At 41.8% G+C, this 21,901-nt stretch overlaps 1 protein-coding gene across 1 annotated transcript in view; it reads right to left on the reverse strand.

Annotated features, from left to right (window-relative positions):
• Positions 1-21,901, reverse strand: part of GTF2F1 (general transcription factor IIF subunit 1) — a 903,716-nt gene that overhangs the window by 781,328 nt on the left and 100,487 nt on the right. The window contains exons 7-8 of the mRNA XM_044057223.1: positions 11,080-11,135; positions 9,736-9,870 (exon numbers count right to left, since the gene is read on the reverse strand). Coding sequence (XP_043913158.1) covers positions 9,736-9,870; positions 11,080-11,135 — 191 coding nt within the window. The remainder of the gene's footprint in view (positions 1-9,735; positions 9,871-11,079; positions 11,136-21,901) is intronic.

A 21,901-nucleotide genomic window follows, 5' to 3' on the forward strand; every position in this document is an offset into this window, starting at 1 on the left:
CCCGATTCACCATTTTAAGGGTGGGCGTTCGAAAGACATGCGTTGAATGGGCGTGCCTTCGTTGAAGGTTGGGCGTCGGGTTGGCAACTCGACACCATAAAAAACAACTGCCAATCATTAGCGGACTGGAGTTCCACTGTGGCAACCCCTAACTGGGAAAAGCCGAAAGACAACAACTTTAAACAGTTAATGCAATATCATCTGCATAATTATACATTATTGGTAGCTGTACTTCCTTCATTTTGTATCCACCACTACTTGACATTTTATTAATTTCTTTCATTATTACATTCATAGCTAATGAGAAAATTACAGTACTAGATGGGTAACCCTGCTTTATTTCACATTCTATTTTTATTTCTTCCCCAATCCAGCTACTTACATGTAGTTTCACATAGTTCTTTTCATAAACAGATTTTATTACTTGTAACTTTTTTACTTGCATTATATGCGTACAATATTCCCCATAATGATTTAGACTGAATATCACCATGGAATTTACTTATATCCACTATAATAACCATCGCTTCTACATTTTTATTTATGATATCAATTATTCCTCTTATTATGCATAACAACTCTTGACTTCCTTTTCTTCTGAATACAAACTCAAGCCTCCTTTCTCTCTGCCGAATCTTGGCTCACTAACCACCAGCTAATATTGAACTCAAACAAAACACAGCTTATCTTCCAACCCACGCAACATACCATTCCTGACCTCTCATTCAACATCATACCCAATAACACTATCATATCTCCTGAATTGCTGAATTTCAGAAAGTACTGGTCCGGTGCACATTTCTTCAGCTTGAGGTTTGGGAGTTACAGCACTGGGGGTTTTACAGCCGGCTTGCTTTCTTCATTAGACTTGCAGCCGCCTTGCTTTCTTCATTAGACTTGCAGCCTTTGCTTTCATTAGACTTGCAGCCTTTGCTTTCTTCATTAGACTTGCAGCCTTGCTTTCTTCATTAGACTTGCAGCCGCCTTGCTTTCTTCATTAGACTTGCAGCCGCCTTGCTTTCTTCATTAGACTTGCAGCCGCCTTGCTTTCTTCATTAGACTTGCAGCCGCCTTGCTTTCTTCATTAGACTTGCAGCCGTCTTGCTTTCTTCATTAAACTTGCAGCCGCCTTGCTTTCTTCATTAGACTTGCAGCCGCCTTGCTTTCTTCATTAGACTTGCAGCCGCCTTGCTTTCTTCATTAGACTTGCAGCCTTGCTTTCTTCATTAGACTTGCAGCCGCCTTGCTTTCTTCATTAGACTTGCAGCCGCCTTGCTTTCTTCATTAGACTTGCAGCCGGCTTGCTTTCATTAGACTTGCAGCCGGCTTGCTTTCATTAGACTTACAGCCTGCTTTCATTACATTTACAGCCGGCTTTCATTACATTTACAGCCGGCTTTCATTACATTTACAGCCGGCTTTCATTACATTTACAGCCGGCTTTCATTACATTTACAGCCAGCTTTCATTACATTTACAGTCAGCTTTCATTACATTTACAGCCAGCTTTCATTATATCGGTCTCGACTGTCCTGGTTACTAGTTTAAAGGTCAGTGAAGTAACTGGCACTTTGCAAAAGACAAGAAAAATGATGCATGCTGTGCAGGCTGACTACCAACAGTAGACACACGTCACAGCAAGCCCAGGTTAGGGGAGTATTTAAACATATGAGGACTGTTTCAACATGCTGTGCAGGCAATCAGACTACCACCAGCATATACAAGTCACAGCAAGCCGAAGTTTGGGGAATACTTAAACATATGAGGGGTGTTTCAAAAAGACTGGTGCTCTCAGAAAATAATTAAAAGGAGGATGCTTTCCTAAATTAGAGTCAGCCAAGTTGAAGTTACATGATGCAGCAACTTTAATGGCTAGGTTAACAAAGGAAACAGAACTGGTGAGGAGGAATCACATAAGAGAAAGATGCAAAGTCCACATGAAATCTCAATGAAAATCTGTCAGATGGGGGACAGTGTCCAACAGAAGTACTCTAAGCTTTTAGATACAGATACTGAGCTTGGATAAATACCACCAAAGAAAGAAAGGATCTTATGTCTACATGCTCATACAGGCCCATTTCTATTTTAAAGTAATATAATAAGATCCTTACGGCAATCCAGGTGATAAGACTACAGAGGCATATGACATTTCTGGTGTACCCTGATCAAAGAGGGTTTATCACTGTTAACTGAAGAAACAAACAAGAGTAGTCTATGCTATGAAGCAGCTTAGATGTGAAAAAGTTTTCAGTCAGTGTGAACTGGAGTCATCTATCTAGGATATTACACCACTCTGCATTATCTGTGGAATTCAGTCAGCTGCTACCAAGGATATAAGGGGGGGGGTCTGTGCCTAGAGTTAAAGTGAATACGGAATTGTCAGACAGTATGGGATTAGCTTGAGGTAACAAACAGGGTTGTCTGCCTTCCCTCATTCTTTTTATTGTACACTTAGAACCCTTAACCTGATGCTCTTCACTGGATATAGTCTGGGACCGGCAAGAGATGCTAGAAGAGACTGCCAACTCTCCATACCCCCATGTGTTTGCATTACGCTTCAGACACCTCTGCTGAGGCACTTTATTCCTGGATTTAAGGGACACTGAAATAAGGGGAGAGGAATTTAAAATGTCACTCCATGCAGATTTGTGGACCCATATCTATACAGGAAGAATGCAGAGATCCTGTAATCACAACTACACAGGTAAAAGCAGCACTCTCTAAAGCCAAAAACACAGCATCCATGGGACTGGACAACATCCCAGGTTGCATTTTAAACAAACTTCAGAACGAACTGGCTCCCCACCTGAGCACCATATTCAATCATAGCCTCAAGTCAGGCTTTGTGCCTACTGAATAGCGTACAGCAACAGTTATCCACTCCACAAAGGAGGAGCTACCACTGATCCTCAGAACTAGCGACCTATTAGCCTGACGAGCCTGGTCTGCAAGGTCATGGAACGTATCATCATGGAAGACATTGGTAACCTCCAGACTCTGGACCCCACCCAGTTCGGGTTTGTGAAAGGCAGATCATACCTCCTGAACCTGGTCAACTTCTTTGAGGCAGTCACCAAAGCCGTAGACGAGGGTAAGGTGGTTCACACAGCCTATCTTGACCTCGCCAAGGCTTTCGACACCACCTCCCATTCTGGAATTATAGCTAAACTCACTAAACTAGATATAAATCCCTATGTCACAAGATGGGTTGCCAACTGGCTCACTGACAGAACCCACACTGTAAAAGTTGCAGACTCCAAATCTGGCTTCAAACCAGTGACAAGTGGAGTACCACAGGGTTCAGTCCTGGGACTTCTCCTGTTTGGTATCTACCTCTCTGAAGTACAGGCCACCACAGAAGGCCTCTGGCTAACGAAGTTCACAGATGACTGCAAACTAGGAGATACAGTTGAGTCCCCAAATGATGTGGACATCCTACAGAAGGGCCTCACTGAGACAGATGCCTGGTGTCAGAGCCATGGCCTCAAGCACAATGCCAAAAAGTGCATTGTTATCCCCTTTGGTAAAAATTCTGTACCCATATAGTGGCAGTCTTCTTAACGCCGTATGTGTGATAAGAGACCTTGGGACCCAGGTGGACAGTAGTCTCTCCTTTGATAATCACATTGCCACAGTAGTCCGGAAATCCTTCTACGTGGCACACATCACAAAAGGATTCTCATCCAGGAAAAAAAGATGTCATTGTTCCCATCTACACGACACTCATTAGACCCATTATAGAGTACAACGCCCCTTTTGGAATGTACCTCACAAGACATCTGCAGCAGCTGGAAAGGCCGCAGAAATACCTCACAAAGAGGATTACTGGCCTCAAACAGATGCTTTATACTGACGGTCTCAAAAAACTCCAGCTTTAGTCTGTAGCATATCGCCTACTCCGAGGTGATGTTTGCCTAACATATAAAGCTATGTCAAACCCAGAGCTGTTGAACATGCTACACCTAAAGAAATCCCTCCGACCTACACGCTCTAGGGACCTAAACCATGTCACCACAATAAACCGGATATGCTGGAGGGATAGATTCCTGTCCCAGAGACTTCCCATACTCTGGAACATGCTACCCAGGTATGTCAAGAAAAGTTCCTCATTAACACTCCAAGAAAAATCTTGAGTGGATGGGAAATAGGAAATACAACCCAGGGATCACTTCTGTGGCTCTGCTCGACAGGGGCACAGGAAATTAACTTTCTTGGGTTGGCGTAAGCCAGGGAACTTTGTTGGCTAGGCTTACTTAGGCTTTAGGGCCAATCACCTAGTACCTACCTATGAACCTATGAATATATAAGCCTTGACATGACCAGAAATGTTGCTTGGCAAGTTAAATCATTTTAGGCAATTGACAAAGTACAAGTTATTAGTAATGAAGCCAAAGACACTGTCACTTAACATTATTTCATTAAGGACATTTCTTTTTTGGAAGGTTGGTGGTTTTAGGTATTTGGATATTCAGCTGAATTTCACAATCCTTATACAGTTATCAACCACATATGAAATGCTGCTTGCTAAGTGCAAAGTTTTGTTCCAAAAATGGCAAGTACTGGATATGAATTTTGCAAAATGGGTGACCTCGTTACAAACGATGTTGTTTACCCAAGATCTGTATTAATTTTAAATCACTCCGTTATCCCTGGGAAAGCTTTTCTTTTCAGAAGTAAACAATACTGTTTTGTAGAACAATGGTAAGCTGGAGTGGCACAAGAAAATGTAATTTTTCTAACGGATCAGAGTGAATTAGGAGTACCAAATTTGAAAACTATTGGAAAACCAGTCAGATGAGAGTGTTTGCCATCTGGAATATGAAGTGAAAAGACAGCCTAGGTCAATTTACTAAATCAAATATGTGTAGAAGAAGAAAACAAAACACTATGCCAAATGTTTTGGTCTGCAGAACTGTGTCATGGCAACAGGGTCACATAGGCAATATCAGCTCAGCTAGACTTGTAAATGAAATTAAAGGGAGTAGGAGAGTCTAGGGGCATATTGGCACCAACAGTACTATGTATAAGAGCAAACAGAATACTCCCATAAACATACAACAGAGTAGCCAGGCAAGGAAATTACTACACTGGGAGCAGTTAGGACAGAAAGAACTGTAAGCAAGGTCCCAACGCAAGGACAAAAAGAACTGTAAGCAAAGAGAACAGTTAACTTATAGGGTATTGGTGAAAACGTTTAAGTGGACTGTGAGCAACACATAACTTTCTAGTGGGTTACTTTATTCTGCATGAACAGTGGTGTGGAATGGGACAGTTCTCTCATGTAATAAAGTTTACTATACACTATTCTGTAGTATCCAGTTCAAAGTCACGGTATGCTAACGGGTGGTATCCAGTTCAGTGTCACAGTATGCTAATGGGTGGTATCCAGTTCAGTGTCACGGTATGCTAATGGGAGGTATCCAGTTCAACATCACAGTATGTTAATGGGTGGTATCCAGTTCAGCATCACAGTATGCTAATAGGTGGTATTCAGTTCATCATCATGATATGCTAATAAATCCTGCCATTTGTTAGACTTAAGTCTTGGTGATGCATCTCGTTTTGATATGCTCTTTTATAAGCTGATGACTAGTAAGATTTGTTAAAACAAACAAAAAAAAAAGGCATCTGATATGATGCAACAAAATAATCTAACCATTAAAAACACAGAAAACCAAAACAAAAATGAAATATATTAACTCTAATCGCACGACTACATAAAAAGGGTATACACTATTCTGAGGGAAATGGGGGAAGAGTGAAAAGGCAAGGTTAACTATATGAGGAGGGGAACACCAGAAGAAATGGGAAGAGGTCTGGGATGTACATAGAGAGGCTATTGAATCAAAACATTCTGAATATCTGTGTGGAAATACCAGCATGAGTACTTCCACACTTGAGAAGATCAAGTCTCTTACTTCCAGGGGCACCAAACACTTGCTGAAGGTGTTCTGCTGGAGCAATTGAGAATGGGAGGCACATTAGGCACATTTTTGACAGTGTCTTTTCCTGGAACAATTCAAATTACAAAAGGAATTGCTAGAAATATTATGGTTGGGGAAAAATATCATTAAGTCACACTTTATTAACATCACAACTACACGGTAAATGGACCAAGTCAGGAAGACCTCTGTATTCCTTGATATTATTAGCAAAAACAAATCTGGTACCAAGAAGTGAAAACAGGACTTACCACAGAAGTGTACAAATCACTGTAACAAATAAATGACAGATAAAGTATCGGGGCTTAGAAGAACAAAGTAGAAATAAAAATGTTAACACGTGGATTCTGTGTCTCACAGCCTTTAGCAATAAGTATGCAGTTTGAGAGACTGAGGGGGGAAGTAATGCTCAGTCAGGAATGCAGGTAAATTACCGATATTCAAATGTAGCAGAAACTGCTGCTTTGCAATATTTAAGCTCTTTTTCTTCTGGACCCCTTCAGTTTCAATAAAAAAAAAAAAAATGAATGTGGTCAATGACTTTCCAAATTAGCATAAGTAAAAATATGCTCTCCATGTATTATACGATGCTCCTATTGTTGCTAATGGGTGGTATCCAGTTCAGTGTCACTGTATGCTAATATTGGTATCCAGTTCAGCGTCATGTTACGCTAATGGGTGGTATCCAGTTCAGAGTCACGGTACGCTAACGGGTGGTAACCAGTTCAGCGTCACGGAACGCTAACGGGTGGTTTCCAGTTCAGCGTCACGGTATGCTAACGGGTGGTTTCCAGTTCAGCGTCACGGTATGCTAACGGGTGGTTTCCAGTTCAGCGTCACGGTATGCTAACGGGTGGTTTCCAGTTCAGCGTCACGGTTTGCTAACGAGTGGTATCCAGTTCAGTGTCACGGTATGCTAACGGGTGGAATCCAGTTCAGCGTCACGGTATGCTAATGGGTGGTATCCAGTTCAGTGTCACAGTATGCTAATGGGTGGTATCCAGTTCAGTGTCACGGTATGCTAATGGGAGGTATCCAGTTCAACATCACAGTATGTTAATGGGTGGTATCCAGTTCAGCATCACAGTATGCTAATAGGTGGTATCCAGTTCAGCATCACAGTATGCTAATAGGTGATATCCAGTTCAGCATCATGGTATGCTAATGGGTGGTATTCAGTTCATCATCATGATATGCTAATAAATCCTGCCATTTGTTAGACTTAAGTCTTGGTGATGCATCTCGTTTTGATATGCTCTTTTATAAGCTGATGACTAGTAAGATTTGTTAAAACAAACAAAAAAAAAAAAGGCATCTGATATGATGCAACAAAATAATCTAACCATTAAAAACACAGAAAACCAAAACAAAAATGAAATATATTAACTCTAATCGCACGACTACATAAAAAGGGTAAACGTGACAAATGAAAAATTGTTCTGCTTCCCATGTGAAGCATTCCAGAGCTGAAGGTCAAATAGCATCCATATGAAACTTTTCTACTGCACCACAATTAAACCTTTCAAACTTTTACGCACTAAAAAAAAAAAAAAGGTTAGTACTACAAAGTACTAAACAACACAACTCATGGTGCCTAATACATACATTTATGGAAATAACCATTCCATTTTTAACTTAACCCAGAGTCAATGAAGCTTACCTAAAGTGCATTTTACTGCCTATGGTACAAGTCACAGGTTTTTAGGCCTACAGCCCACTGAGCAATGACCTAACCTGCCATGACATCACAGCCCAACTCCTTTCCAAAACATTCTAATGCAGTTACCAGACAAACTTCTTGCTTCACAGCTGTCCATGTACAGTGTGGGGCCTACATACTTCAATTGGGGACAGACCCGCTGCAATCCAAAATTAAATGAACATTGCTTCTGCATAAAGCCTCTAACACTACTAAGAGAATGGGCTCCCACAGCTATAAGCACAACTCCTTCAGTGTACATTAACTTTAAATGATGTGCACCACCAAAATGCCCAAATATACAGTGAATATAAAAAGTGTACAGACCCCTGTTAAAATGCCAGGTTTTTGTGATATAAAAAATGAGACCACAATAAATCATTTCGAAACTTTTCCCACCTTTAATGTGACCCACAACCTGCAATATTCAATTGAAAAACAAACAAATACGTTAGGGGGAAAAATATAAAAAATAAAAAACGTACAATAAGCTAAGTGTGCATACCCTTAAACTAATACTTTGTTGAAGCACCTTATCTACAGACATAGATTCATAGCTTTGTACTAGGCCAGCTGCCTTTGTGGACCATTTTAAGCCTACCTAATTTTCTTTTGTATGAATCAAACCCTTTACTTCTTTGTCTGGGAAGTAAACACCTAACCATTATGCCAACTCCCAACCCCCTGCCAAACCCTAGTGGGAGAAAATCTGAGCTTTCTCGACTCCCAGCCTATCCAAGGACACATACTCCATGCAGACCACTTTCAGTACGATACATGCATGCAGCTGGGATACATGCATGCAGCTGGTAGTCATGAGCCTTAATAGGAATAAATACAACATGCTAGTCCACTCTCTGTATCATCAATATAAAGACTTCCTTAATAAAAACAACATGCTGGTACACACTCTGTATTATCAATATAAAGACTTCCTGAACAGGAATAAAAAAAAACATTGCTGGTCCACTCTCTGTATTATCAATATAAAAGACTTCCTTAACAGGAATAAATACAACATGCTGGTCCAGTCTCTGTATTATCAATATAAAGACTTCCTTAACAGGAATAAATACAACATGCTGGTCCACTCTCTGTATTATCAATATAAAGACTTCCTTAACAGGAATAAATACAACATGCTGGTCCACTCTCTGCATCAATATAAAGACTTCCTTAATAAAAACAACATGCTGGTCCACTCTCTGTATTATCAATATAAAGACTTCCTTAACAGGAATAAATACAACATGCTGGTCCACTCTCTGTATTATCAATATAAAGACTTCCTTAACAGGAATAAATACAACATGCTGGTCCACTCTCTGTATTATCAATATAATGACTTCCTTAACAGGAATAAATACAACATGCTGGTCCACTCTCTGCATCAATATAAAGACTTCCTTAATAAAAACAACATGCTGGTCCACTCTCTGTATTATCAATATAAAGACTTCCTTAACAGGAATAAATACAACAAGCTAGTCCACTCTCTGTATTATCAATATAAAGACTTCCTTAACAGGAATAAATACAACATGCTGGTCCACTCTCTGTATTATCAATATAAAGACTTCCTTAACAGGAATAAATACAACATGCTGGTCCACTCTCTGTATTATCAATATAAAGACTTCCTTAACAGGAACAAATATGACATGCTGGTCGTGCTGTACATTAACAGTACACAGACATGAGAAGGACAAACACATTGTCTCAGCATGCAAGCCTTAGATGTACAGGGAATATATATCATGCATCAATGACCCTTAAAATTACAAAAAAAACACACATCCATCAACATCAGTCCTAACAGGGATGAATACACTTTCTCAGTCATTCAGTGCTTTACCAGGCACAGATGCTGTGAGCCACAATTATCCTCATCAGGAATAAATGTACATATCCATCATCCTCATCCTTCCCAGATAAAGAACAGCAAACTGTTGGCCTAGGAATGACACTGAGTGTTAGTACCCATCTTGTTACTAGAGAGCCGTAAAATGCGAAAATGCTAAAAAGTTACCAGGACGTTTAAAGACAAAAAAAAAAAAAGACTCAAGGTTGGTGCACAGCTGGAATAAAGCAGACCTTCCCCATGCTTTTCTTTCTTCTTCTTTTTGTCAGCCTGAGGAGCCGCCTTTTTCTCTTCATCTTCCTCCTCTTTCTCCTCATTTGGTTTCTCCTCCTCACTCTCTTCACTGCTCTCATTGTCCTCATCAATTCCTATTTTAAAGCAAACCACATCAGTCAGCAACACAGCTCCGCGCAACATACGTAACCAATGAGCAGCTTATTACTAATAAACGTAACCAATGAGCAGCTTATTACAAAGACATGTAACCAAACCAACGAGCAGCTTATTACAGACACATGTAACCAACGAGCAGCTTATTACTAATAAACGTAACCAATGAGCAGCTTATTACAAAGACATGTAACCAAACCAACGAGCAGCTTATTACAGACACATGTAACCAACGAGCAGCTTATTACTAATAAACATAACCAATGAGCAGCTTATTACAAAGACATGTAACCAAACCAACGAGCAGCTTATTACAGGCACATGTAACCAACGAGCAGCTTATTACTAATAAACGTAACCAATGAGCAGCTTATTACAAAGACATGTAACCAAACCAACGAGCAGCTTATTACAGACACATGTAACCAACAAGCAGCTTATTACTAATAAACGTAACCAATGAGCAGCTTATTACAAAGACACATGTAACCAAACCAACGAGAAGCTTATTACAAACCAATGTAACCAACGAGCAGCTTATTACAGACACATGTAACCAACGAGCAGCTTATTACAAAGACACACGTAACCAAACCAATGAGCAGCTTATTACAAACCAATGTAACCAACAAGCAGCTTATTACAAACACACATGTAACCAATGAGTAGCTTATTACAGGCACATGTAACCAACGAGCAGCTTATTACTAATAAACGTAACCAATGAGGAGCTTATTACAAAGACACATGTAACCAAACCAACGAGCAGATTACAAACCAATGTAACCAACGAGCAGCTTATTACAGACACATGTAACCAATGAGCAGCTTATTACTAATAAAGTAACCAATGAGGAGCTTATTACAAAGACATGTAACCAAACCAACGAGCAGCTTATTCCAAACCAATGTAACCAACGAGCAGCTTATTACAAACGAGCAGCTTATTACAAACACACATGTAACCGAGCAGCTTATTACAGACACATGTAACCAACGAGCAGCTTATTACTAATAAACGTAACCAATGAGCAGCTTATTACAAAGACACATGTAACAAAACCAACGAGCAGCTTATTACAAGCCAATGTAACCAACGAGCAGCTTATTACAAACAAACATGTAACCAATGAGCAGCTTATTACAGACACATGTAACAAGCAGCTCACTAACTTTTGAGAACATACCTTGTGGAACCTCTTCCTTGTTCACTGTCTTTAATTTTGGTTCTTCTTCTTCGGAGCTGAAAAAAACGGTTTATGAAAAGTTAGTATCACAGACAAATAAATGGAATACGAGAGAGACACGTATCTAGGTTCTTTAAGACACAGTTATGGTTCAAACATGCTGCTGTACACAACCTAAAAAACACACAAGTCAACTTCTACTTAACTAGGTTTTGTTGCGTTTTACTGGTAAGGCACTACAACTTCACAAAGTTATGGTTCTGAATGTGCAGTACTTCAGTCTCACTCACGGTCTCTCCCAGTGAATATAAAAAGACTGCAAAGGGAATGGGATCAAGGAATAAAGTGAGCTATGGCTTTGCATTAATATTTTATGCAACTAAGAAACTAAAAGTCCACTTACAAAGGGCAGCAAGGCATATACCCCTCCTTTTAAATGCTCCACATGGCATTCACATATCCCCACCCCCAAACACGCTCCCTACACTGCCACACTTTCTCTCTTGTATGCCGAATCACTTGTAAAGATTAAACAGCTTTCTCAGGAGAAAGCAAAGGGGGATGGGGTAAAAAGTACCTGCCATGGACTGTGCCCTCAAGGTGAAAAACCTCTTCCCCTCTTTCACTGGCCTACAGTCTTCAATGCAATGCTGTCATCAGAACAGCATAGGCGTCTAGCCTCCAAAGAGGTCAGAGCATGCATTATACTGCTGTTGTGAGCTAGAAAGTACAGTTGTGTACACTTACCATAAATGTAGATGTTAGAGTGTATTCACTGTTGCAGTCATTACATTTGGGTAATCCTGCTGGTAGGTTGCCCTCAGTCGGCCTGAATTCCAAAGTCTTGGGTCCTGCGTCGGCTGTTATCGCCCCTTCCCTGACGTCAGGTTGTCAGGGGTATAAAAGAAGCAGCCGATGCCATTTTCTTTAGTTTTTCTTGCCCCAGATGTCAGGTGCCCCCTAAAAGGCTAGCCAAAGTTTATATAAAATTACATGCAGCAATATAAACTTTACCTTCATCCACAAGCAAATACTTTATAGGTTGCACAAATCCGAGAAGGAAAGACAGGTTCCATCAGAAAAAAATGGGGGGATGGCGGGTGGGTAACTTGGACTGCAACAGTGAATACACTCTAACATCTACATTTATGGTAAGCATACACAACTGCACTATGTTCTTCATGTTTCACTGTTGCAGTCATTACATTTGGGTAGATTCCCAAAGCTATGGTTGGGAGGCTGGAGCTAAACCACATTAGGAGCAGCTATGAGACCCTGCAGAACTGCAGTGGCAAAGCCTGCCCTGGATTTAGAGAAGAGTGGCAGATGATAGTGCTTTGTAAAGGTGTGCACTGAACTCCAAGTAGCTGCCTCTAAAATGTCTTTGGTTGGTACTCCCCTGAGAAAGGCTGCTGAAGTGGCTGCAGCTCTGGTGGAATGTGGCCTAATGCCCTTAGGCACTGGCTTGCCATGGTATAAGTAGCAGAAACGAATTCAGTGGCCTATCCACTTTGACACAGTCTGCTTTGAGATGGCCTTTCCTTGTGATCCTGCAGCATATACCACTAGTAATTGCTCTGTCTTTCTGAAAACTTTGGTTCTGTAAAGTAGAATCTAAGCTGTCTGTGTACATCCAAAGAATGCAGAATTCTTTATCCCTTGTTCTGTGGATTTGGATAAAAAGTTGGCAGATGAATGGTTTGGTTAAGAGCCACACTGGACACTTCAGGCATAAATGTTGGGTTTGTCCTCAGGGAGACTCTGTCCGGATAAAAAACGATGAAAGGTTCCACAGCCATGAGTGCCTGTAGCTCTGAAACTCGTCTTGCAGACGTTATTGCTAGGAGCAGAGCGGTTTTCCAAGATAAAAACTTTATATCAGCAGTAGTAGCTGGCTCAAAAGGAGGCAGGGTGAGTTTTCCCAAGACATAGTTGAGGTCCCAAGCAGGCATTGCTGATCTCCTTGGAGGCCTTAAATTTTTGGCTCCTCTGAGGTACTGTTTTAATAAGGGATGAGAAAAGATTGGTGGCTCTATATTGTAATGAGCCGAAATGGCAGAGGCATGAATTTTAATAGATGAGAAGGCTAGGCTTTTGTCCAGCTCCTCAGTTAAGTATTGTAAAATCTGAGGAATATTTGGCATAGCTGTATCTGGTCCTTGTGCCTGGTTCCAAGAACAGAATCTCTTCCATTTTCCAGCATAAGATTTTCTAGTACTAGGCCTTCTGGCTTCCAAAATGGCATCCACCACAGCTTTGCTGAGAGGTGTGTTTTGTATGACTACATTATCCACCATGCTGCCAGGTTTAAAGTCCTGAGTTGGCTGTGCAGGATCTGATTGTTTTGCTGGGACAGTAGATGCGGTACGTGAGGTAAGGTCCAAGCTGGGCATGGAGACAAGCTCCTTAATATTGGGTACCAGTGCTGGTGGGGGCCAGTCTGGTGCAATCAGTATCATCTTTGGCTTCTCTGGTCTGACCTTTAGGAGTACCTTGGGGAGGAGAGGCAGTGGGGGAAAGGAACATACTGATAGGTTTTTCCAGCTGAAGGATAGGGCGTCCACTTTCCATGCTTGACTGTGAAAAATCCTTATGCAGAATCTCTATTTGGTAGTTGTGAGGGGAGGCAAATAGATCCATGTCCAGGCATCCCCACTTCCTTGTTATCATGCTGAAGACTTGTGGATCCAGCTGCCACTCGTGGGGATCCATGAGGTTTCTGCTTAGTTCATCTGCCAGAGTATTTTTCCTTCCTGGCAGGAATTGTGCCTGCAGATGTACTTGTTAAGTCAATGCTGTGTCCCACAAAGTCATGGCTAATCTGCAAAGGGGGTAAGAATGTGTGCCCCCCTGCTTGTTTATATACCACATGACCGTGGTGTTGTCTGTCCTTATCAGTAGTTGTCCTGGATGAAGTAGGTCCTTGAAGGCTGTCAGGGCATTTTGAACAGATAGCATCTCATTTTGATTGATATGTAGATGCATTTGGTTTGAGGGCCATGTTCCCTGAATGCATCTTCCTGCCATGTGGGCCCCCCAGGCATAATCTGATGCATCCCTTGTTAGTGTCTGCCGGACTGGGGGTAATGTGTGAATGGCTGTCCCTTGTTTTGGTGACAAGCCTTCGCCCACCATCGAAAATCCTGTTACAGGCAGGGAATGAGAGTAGTTATAGTTTACAGGCTGTGGCAATGTTGAGTCCAAACACTTTTTAGGTACCATTGAGGTTTCCTCATATGCAGTCTTGCATATGGAAGGAGTAGGATGCAGGATGCCATGAAGCCCAAAGCCTGCAGAATTTTTCTTGCAGATAACTGGGCCTTTGTAGCTAACATTTTGAAATAGGTAGTCAATTGCCTTTGTTTGTCTGGCATGAGATAAGTCATCTGGGCAGTTGTATTTAAGCTTGCACCCAGGATTATCATCTCGAGAGGGTACTAGTTTTGATTTCTTTTCATTGACTGTGTACCCTAGGCATGTTAGAAGCTTTTTTCACAAAACACCAGATGCTGTAGAAAGATGTCCTTGTTCTCTGCTTGAATGAGACAGTCGTCCATGTAAGGATATATTTGTATTCCTCTTAGTCTGCAGTAAGCAATTACTGGTGCCAGGCACTTTGTAAAGACCCTGGGCGCAGTAGATAAGCCAAAGGGCAGTGCAGAGAATTGGTAATGCATTGAGCCAGCCTTGACTCTGAGAGGTCTTCTGCATATTTGTCTGATTGGGATATGCAGGTATGCCTCTTTTATGTCTAAAGTTACAAGCCAGGCGTTCTTGCCCAGCATAAGCAGAAGCTGCTGCAAAGTCAACATTTTGAATTTTGGTATATCTAGGAATGTGTTCAAAATCGATAGGTCCAGTATTGACCTCCAGGCCTTGTCCTTTCTGGGTACCAAGAACAGTCTTGAGTAAAATCCTTGTCCCCGCTCTTGCTCTGGCACTTGTTGAATGGCCCTCATGTCCATGAGGGATGAGACTTGTTTTTGTGCCTCTGCCCATTGATTTTTTGGCAGATCTGGCCAGCCGTCTGAATTTGGCAGGGTATGGAAATGGAACTTGTACCCTTGTGGCACGATATTTAGAACCCACTTGTCCTGGGTTATAATGCACCAATTTTGAGAAAAAAATGCTAATTTTCCCCCTAAGGGTGCAGCCAGGAAATAAGTGCTTGGTGCAGACAGGGGGAAGTCATCGGGACTGTTTCCTGTAAGGTTGTGATTTGTCTTCTCCACTTTTGGAGGTTTTCCTGCACATTTAGAGTTTAACAACATTTTCTGTTTAAGCAATGCCATGACATGTTGCTGAAATTTGAATATATGAAACTGACAGTTTAAGGCCCTTATAGCAAAGGTAGCAGATGTGTAAACCTTTTTTCCCCATCTATCCAGTGCCCTAGAATCCCTGTCAGAAGGGTTAGGGTTTTTTGCAGTGGAAGCCTTAACTCCCTTGGAACCTTGAGAAATAGTTTCTGGGTCTGCAGCAGGGTTTTTAAAAATGAATTTATGCGAGTCAGGAACCCTGTAATATCTGTCAGGCTTAACAGGAGCTGGAGGCAAGGAGTCAGGGGTAAGGCTAGACTCCGAAAACACATCTACAATGTCCAACACAGGAGGGATGGCTAGTGGTTTGTGCTGAAGTAGTAACAAGAAAACCCTGAGCCTCTTTTTAGATTCTGAAAAATCTTGGCTCTCCCAGTGGAAATGCTCCCTTCATGGTATGTAAGGTTTCCCCAAAAAAATAGTCCTCAGGAGGAAAAGCTGAAGGTATAGAGTCTTTAGCATCAGAATCCTCATAGGGGGGAAAAAAATATTCCTGATCAGAAGAGGAATCAGAAGAAATGGAAACTTGATCTGAAGATTCATAGTCAGTCTCTTGCCTAGGCCGCTTATCAGGAGGGGGATGGGAACCCCTGATCAAGGTAATCAAGTCTTCGGCCATTCTGAGCATCTGTTTTTTGGGCATGGAGGCCTGTCCACGTGGCTCTTGAGTTTGCTTCTTTGCCTTTGAAGTCGGTTTAATGTATAGATGTTTGGGTCTGAATACACCCTCAGAAGCCAGTGCCTGCTCAGCAGCTCCGGACTCATCTGAAGGATTAGCGTCCGAGGCTCCAATACCTTTCCAGCGGCATGACCGACTCCATGTGGGAGTCGGTAGCAGCCTGCGACTCTAAAGTAGAGGTCATCAGGGGCTGCGAAAGTGCCTCACTGAGAACCAGTGAACCGGCAACTGGCTTAAGAGAAGCTTCGTCGTCTGTTTTGGGCCTCGACTGTCTTTCTTTTTCTTTGCGTTTTTTGTGAACTCCGGTAGTCGGATGACTTTCCGACGACATTTCTGGATAATTAAGCCTGCGTCCAAAGTAGTTTAAAGCAAAATCATACTGACGCTTAATAGTGCGTTGGTTAAATCTAGCACAAAACCGACAACCCAGAAAGTTATGATCAGGGCCTAGGCAAGGAATACAGTAAGAATGAAAGTCCTTATGAGGTATTTGCTTCCCACAAGAAATACAATTATTAACTTTTTCTGACATTGGTTCTGGAGCAAGAAAAAAAACAAGTTTCCCCAATGGGGTACTTGGCTTTATAGAAGACTTCAGATCTGAAATTCGAACTTGAAAATCTCAGGAGTCGGCCGAATGGCACTTGCGAACTGCTTCTGCTTCGGGCACCGCACGACAAGAAAGACTAAAGAAAATGGCGTTGGCTGATTCTTTTATACCCCTGACGACCTGACGTCAGGGAAGGGGCGACAGCCGATGCAGGAACCAAGACTTTGGAATTCAGGCAGACTGAGGGCATCCTGCCAGCAGGATTACCCAAATGTAATGACTGCAACAGTGAAACACGAAGAACATCTTAAGCCCTAAAGGACAGAAGTACTTTGGAAGTTCAATCCTTCTACAACCAGCTGACTTGAGCTCAGTCCTGAAACTTTGGAAATCTGGCCAGTTAGTGACCCAGGACTTCACATCTGGTTGGGAAGACAACAACTGGCTCAGACAGATGCCGCAGATGACCATCTTTATTCTGGTGCTCAGACTTCTAAACACAAAAGTATACAACATGTGGGAGCTGCTTAGAACGATTATGAAAGGGATTACTTAACGCACCCATGTCAAAGAAAAGCAGCAAGTACACCCAGTACATACAATCATCAGCAAAAAGCTCACAATGGGCTGAACAAAGCAATTTAAAACACAATATGTACAGCCACAGCATTTGTAAAACATGCTACAGAGAAAGCAATGGGCCATCACCCATCAGTGCATTGTTACAGTCTGAATTTAGGACTCTACTCAGTTATTACAGCTACCACAAGACATACGACTGAAACCCACTGGTATCTTTGCACTCTAGATATCCAGTCTTTATAAACCAGCACAGTACCTTGAGCTGGGTGGGACTACAAGCCCATCATCACTGGCTTATAGTTAAACCTTTACAATTGTAAGTTTCATGAATTTTTGTTACAACAGACTGAATATGCGTTAACTGTGAATGTTTGTTTTTTATTTTGCTAGCCAGTGCCATTTACAACATCAAGAGACAGCTACTGTTTTTTCCTTTGCAACTGTATATGTTGACCTCTTTATGGGCTACCTAAAAGACTATTTATTTATTTAACATTTGTTAACTGGGAAAGTCCAACTTGGAACAAAGCCAATTTTCAGTGGAGGCCCAGAGAGAAAGTCTTTAGATGCATGTCTTTGTAATGTGGGAGGAAACCGGAGCACCCGGAGGAAACTCCCACGAATGGAGGGAGGACATGCAGACTCTGCACAGAAGGCACTCCAGCAGAGAATCGAACCAGAGAACCTCTTTCAATGAGGTGACAACACTACGGCTGCACCACTGCGCCATCCACTATCTATATGTCCAATATCTATGATTCCAGTCACAATTTAATTTTATATGCCATGGATAAGTAGTTGAAACATCTGGACAATCACGGATTGATTTGGACATAGGAAATCTTAGACTTCAAAAAAATTCAGAGCATAATTGAATGACAATAAATGGAGTATTCAGTTTGCAGTCTGCTAACATAAGGAATGCATAACTTTGGTTGACGTTCTGGGCACCAAAAAAAATGGCAGATTGCTCATTACAAACAATGAAATACAGGAAACCACTAACTAAAACTTCACTTTTGGATGTTTCCAGCTGTCATCTAAGACATATGCCCAAGTCTCAAAAAAAAAATTCACAGTATATCTGAATGACAATAAATGGAGTATTAAGTTTGCAGTCTGGTAACATAAGGAATGCATAACTTTGGTTGACATTCTGGGCAGCAGAACAGGCAAATCGCTCATTACAAACAATGAAATACAGGAAACCACACCAACTAAAACTTCACTTTTGGATGTTTCCAGCTGTCATCCAAGACATATGCCCATGTCTCAAATTTTAAGAATTAGACGGATTTGTCTAAATTAAAAGGATTATAACAGGTGCACTTTGGTATTCACCCACAGATTTTTTTTTTTAACATAAGGGCTCTTTTGATTTGCCCTTTTTAACCACTTTGGAAACCATATAAACAATGTTCATACTTGTAAAATATTATGGCACATAACGACAGATGAAGACCAGCTAGGGCCTCTTTTACATGACATATATGATTATGTCTTTCACAGAAGAAAATGAGTAGGTCAATACTTTGGACACTATAAAAAGTTTCATTTACATGAAAACATACAAATGACACTGCAGGCCAGGAAAATTATGAGTTCTTCATGTGGTAGTAAAAGTCCAAAACATTCTCTTCTGGTAATGCAAGGAAGACTTGAGGTAAAATGTTTTAATAAAGTGTCATAGTGAATGGGTTATCGGAGTGCTTGTAGGCAAAACCAAATGGTCATTAAAAAAGGGTTGGAACATCTGAGTGACACCAGGTGTAAAAGGAGCACCAACTATATTTTTAAACACAGTTTAATACATGAAAATGCCAAATTGTTGTTCATGGGTATTGACCATTTGTCAAAACGGGGCCCTAATACATTGAGATAGCAGGAAGCACTTTCTTTGCTCCACTAAGAACAAAGAATGATGACCAATTTGGGTGCACTCTTCATGCCTGGAATAACTGGCTTTTTATAAATGTTTATAAACATTTTAGGTTGGTAATTTTAAGGTGTTCATGTAAATACACAAGTTATGTTCTCACCACACCTACGGAATTTTAGAGTACTCCAGTTTATTTTACTGAATGTACCGTTGAAGTTTGTTGGGTTGACTTTAGCTAACTTTCTGGTAGGTCTGTACTAGTAATGGTTTAAGGTAGTGGAGGTGTAGCGTGTTATGTAGGCAGACTGACTGTCACTAATATTGCAGGGGAGAGTTCCTGCTGAAGAACTTTTTTTAGGGTCTGAAACTAAAATCCAGTCTAGAATGGAGCCACTATTGTTGTTGTTTCTAGGTTGGGTTATGCTAGTGATACGTTGAGTAAAGTTACAGAGATTTATGGCTAAATTGGGAGAGGTAGTTCACAGGTTCATAGGTTTATACTAGGCTATCTGCCCTAAGGCATTTATAAGCCTAGCCCAAATTTTTGTGGCTTACGCCACCCCTTATATGAAAAAATACTGTGCCCATTAGTTTGTTGTGCCTCTGTCCAGCAGTGACACAGAGATGATTCCCGGGGTAAACCTACGATCTCCCATCCACAGGTCAAGATTTCTCTTGAACACAGCCAGCGAGGTGCTCTGCCTCACATGGACCGGGACTCTATTCCACAGCATAGGGAGTCTCTGAGTGATAAATCTATCCCTCCAGCACGTCCTATTTATATCCGTGCTAAGGTTTAAGTCGCTTGCTCTAGTGGTTTTGGTGGATTTGGATCTTTTGAGGTGGAGCATGTCCATTAATTCCGGGTTGGACATGGCCTTGTATGTCAGGCACATGTCACCTCTGAGCAGACGGTATGCGACTGAATAGAGCTGGAGTTTCTTCAATCTGGCAGCATATGACAGATTTTGGAGTCCCTTTATCCTTTTGGTGAGGAACTTTTGGGGTCTCTCCAATTGCTGCAGATGTCGGGCGAGATACATCCCGAATGGGGCATTGTACTCGATCATTGGTCTGATAAGTGAAGAGTACAGGGGAACAATGATCTCACTAGATCTGGATGTGAATCCCTTCATGATCAGGTGGGCAATGTAGAAGGTCTTTCTAACCACTTTAGCAGCGTGAGTGTCAAAAGAAAGGCCACTGTCAACCTGGGTCCCCAGGTCCCTGATAACCTCTTCTGTGCTTAGTGGATTGCCACCTATATGGTAGCTTGGGGTTACCTTGTTTTTCCCAAAGGGTATGACTATACATTTTTTGGCGTTTAACTTCAGGCCATGGCTCTGGCACCAGCTATCTGTTTCCGTGAGTCCCTTCTGAAGGATATCCGTGTCCGATGCACTTTCCACTATGGCGCCCAGTTTGCAGTCGTCAGCAAACTTTGTCAGCCAAAGTCATCCCATGTTGGCCTGTACTTCTGAGAAGTAGATGCCGAACAATAGGGGGCCAAGGACCTGTGGGACACCACTTGTGACCGGCTTGGAGTCTGACATAGCGCCAGCAACTCTAACCCTGTGGGTTCTGTCCTTAAGCCAGTTTGCAACCCATCTTGTGACATATGGGTTTACATTTAAGCTGGTAAGTTTTTCTACAATACCCGAGTGGGGTATTGTGTCGAAAGCCTTTGCAAGGTCAAGGTAGGCTGTATGGACTGCCTTTCCCTCATCAATGGCCTTGGTGACTGTTTCGAAGAAGTCGACCAAGTTCAAAAGGCATGATCTTCCCTTAACGAAGCCAAACTGGGTCGGGTCCAATGTCTGCAAGTCCCCTAAATCTTTGTTTATGAGCTCCATTATGATCCTCTCCATAGCTTTGCAGACTAGACTTGTTAAGCTTATGGGGCAGTAATTACCAGGGTCCGTAAAGGCACCGCCTTTGTGGAGTGGGACCACAGTTGCCTTATGTGCGGGTTTAATTCCTCATTTAGCTCGTGTAGCACACAGCCGGGGACACCATCCGGTCCCATTGATGCTGTGTTTTTAGCTTTAGAGAGAGCAGCTTTCACCTGCGCATTTGAGATGTCTGGGAGGCTACAATCCGCTGGGATAGTTATCTCTCCTTTAGGGGGGGAGAGGGGGGTGAAGTCTGCACTGAACCTGTCTGCCAGTATGTTGGCAATGTCTGTGGGTTCAGTGATTTTTGTATCATTTTGGACTAATTCTGAGCATATCTGGGAGTTTCCACCCAGGTTCCTAACATAGCTGAAAAAGGCCTTATGATTGTCCTTTGAATCCATGGCAATTTTTCTCTCAAAATTGGCCTTAGTTGATTTTATGAGTGCTAGTATTTTTTTTACTAATAATGATCAGGGGTGACTTCCCTTTTATGGATTTTGTCTTTTATGGATTTTGTTCCATCATGTAATAGCTTTCTCCTCTTATTGTAAAGTTTGTTAATGGCTGGGGTCCACCAGACTGGACGTTTGCCCTTTGTGGAAAGAGTCTTGGTTTTATTTGGGCTTGCCTGATCCATGCAGTCCTGGAGGTGTTCATAGAAGGCATTTGTAAGGGCTTCCGCAGCTTGGGTTGTGGTTTCCACTGGCTCGGGGGCCTTGAAGGATACCACACCAGTCTTGAGTAGTGTGAAGTTTGCTTTAGAGAAGTTCTTCACTGTGGTCTTTTTTGTTTGGGGTGGGGGGATGTGGATTTCCAGTGAGATTAGTTTATGATCAGATCTCACCAATGAGTGATATACTTCCGGTGTGGAGCATTTTGTCCCCATGTTTGTGATAATGAGATCTAGTATATTTTCTC

The sequence above is a fragment of the Protopterus annectens genome, chromosome 15.part0 (assembly GCF_019279795.1).
Source record: "Protopterus annectens isolate FY-2018-M chromosome 15.part0, PAN1.0, whole genome shotgun sequence".
Taxonomy (NCBI): Eukaryota; Metazoa; Chordata; order Ceratodontiformes; family Protopteridae; genus Protopterus; species Protopterus annectens.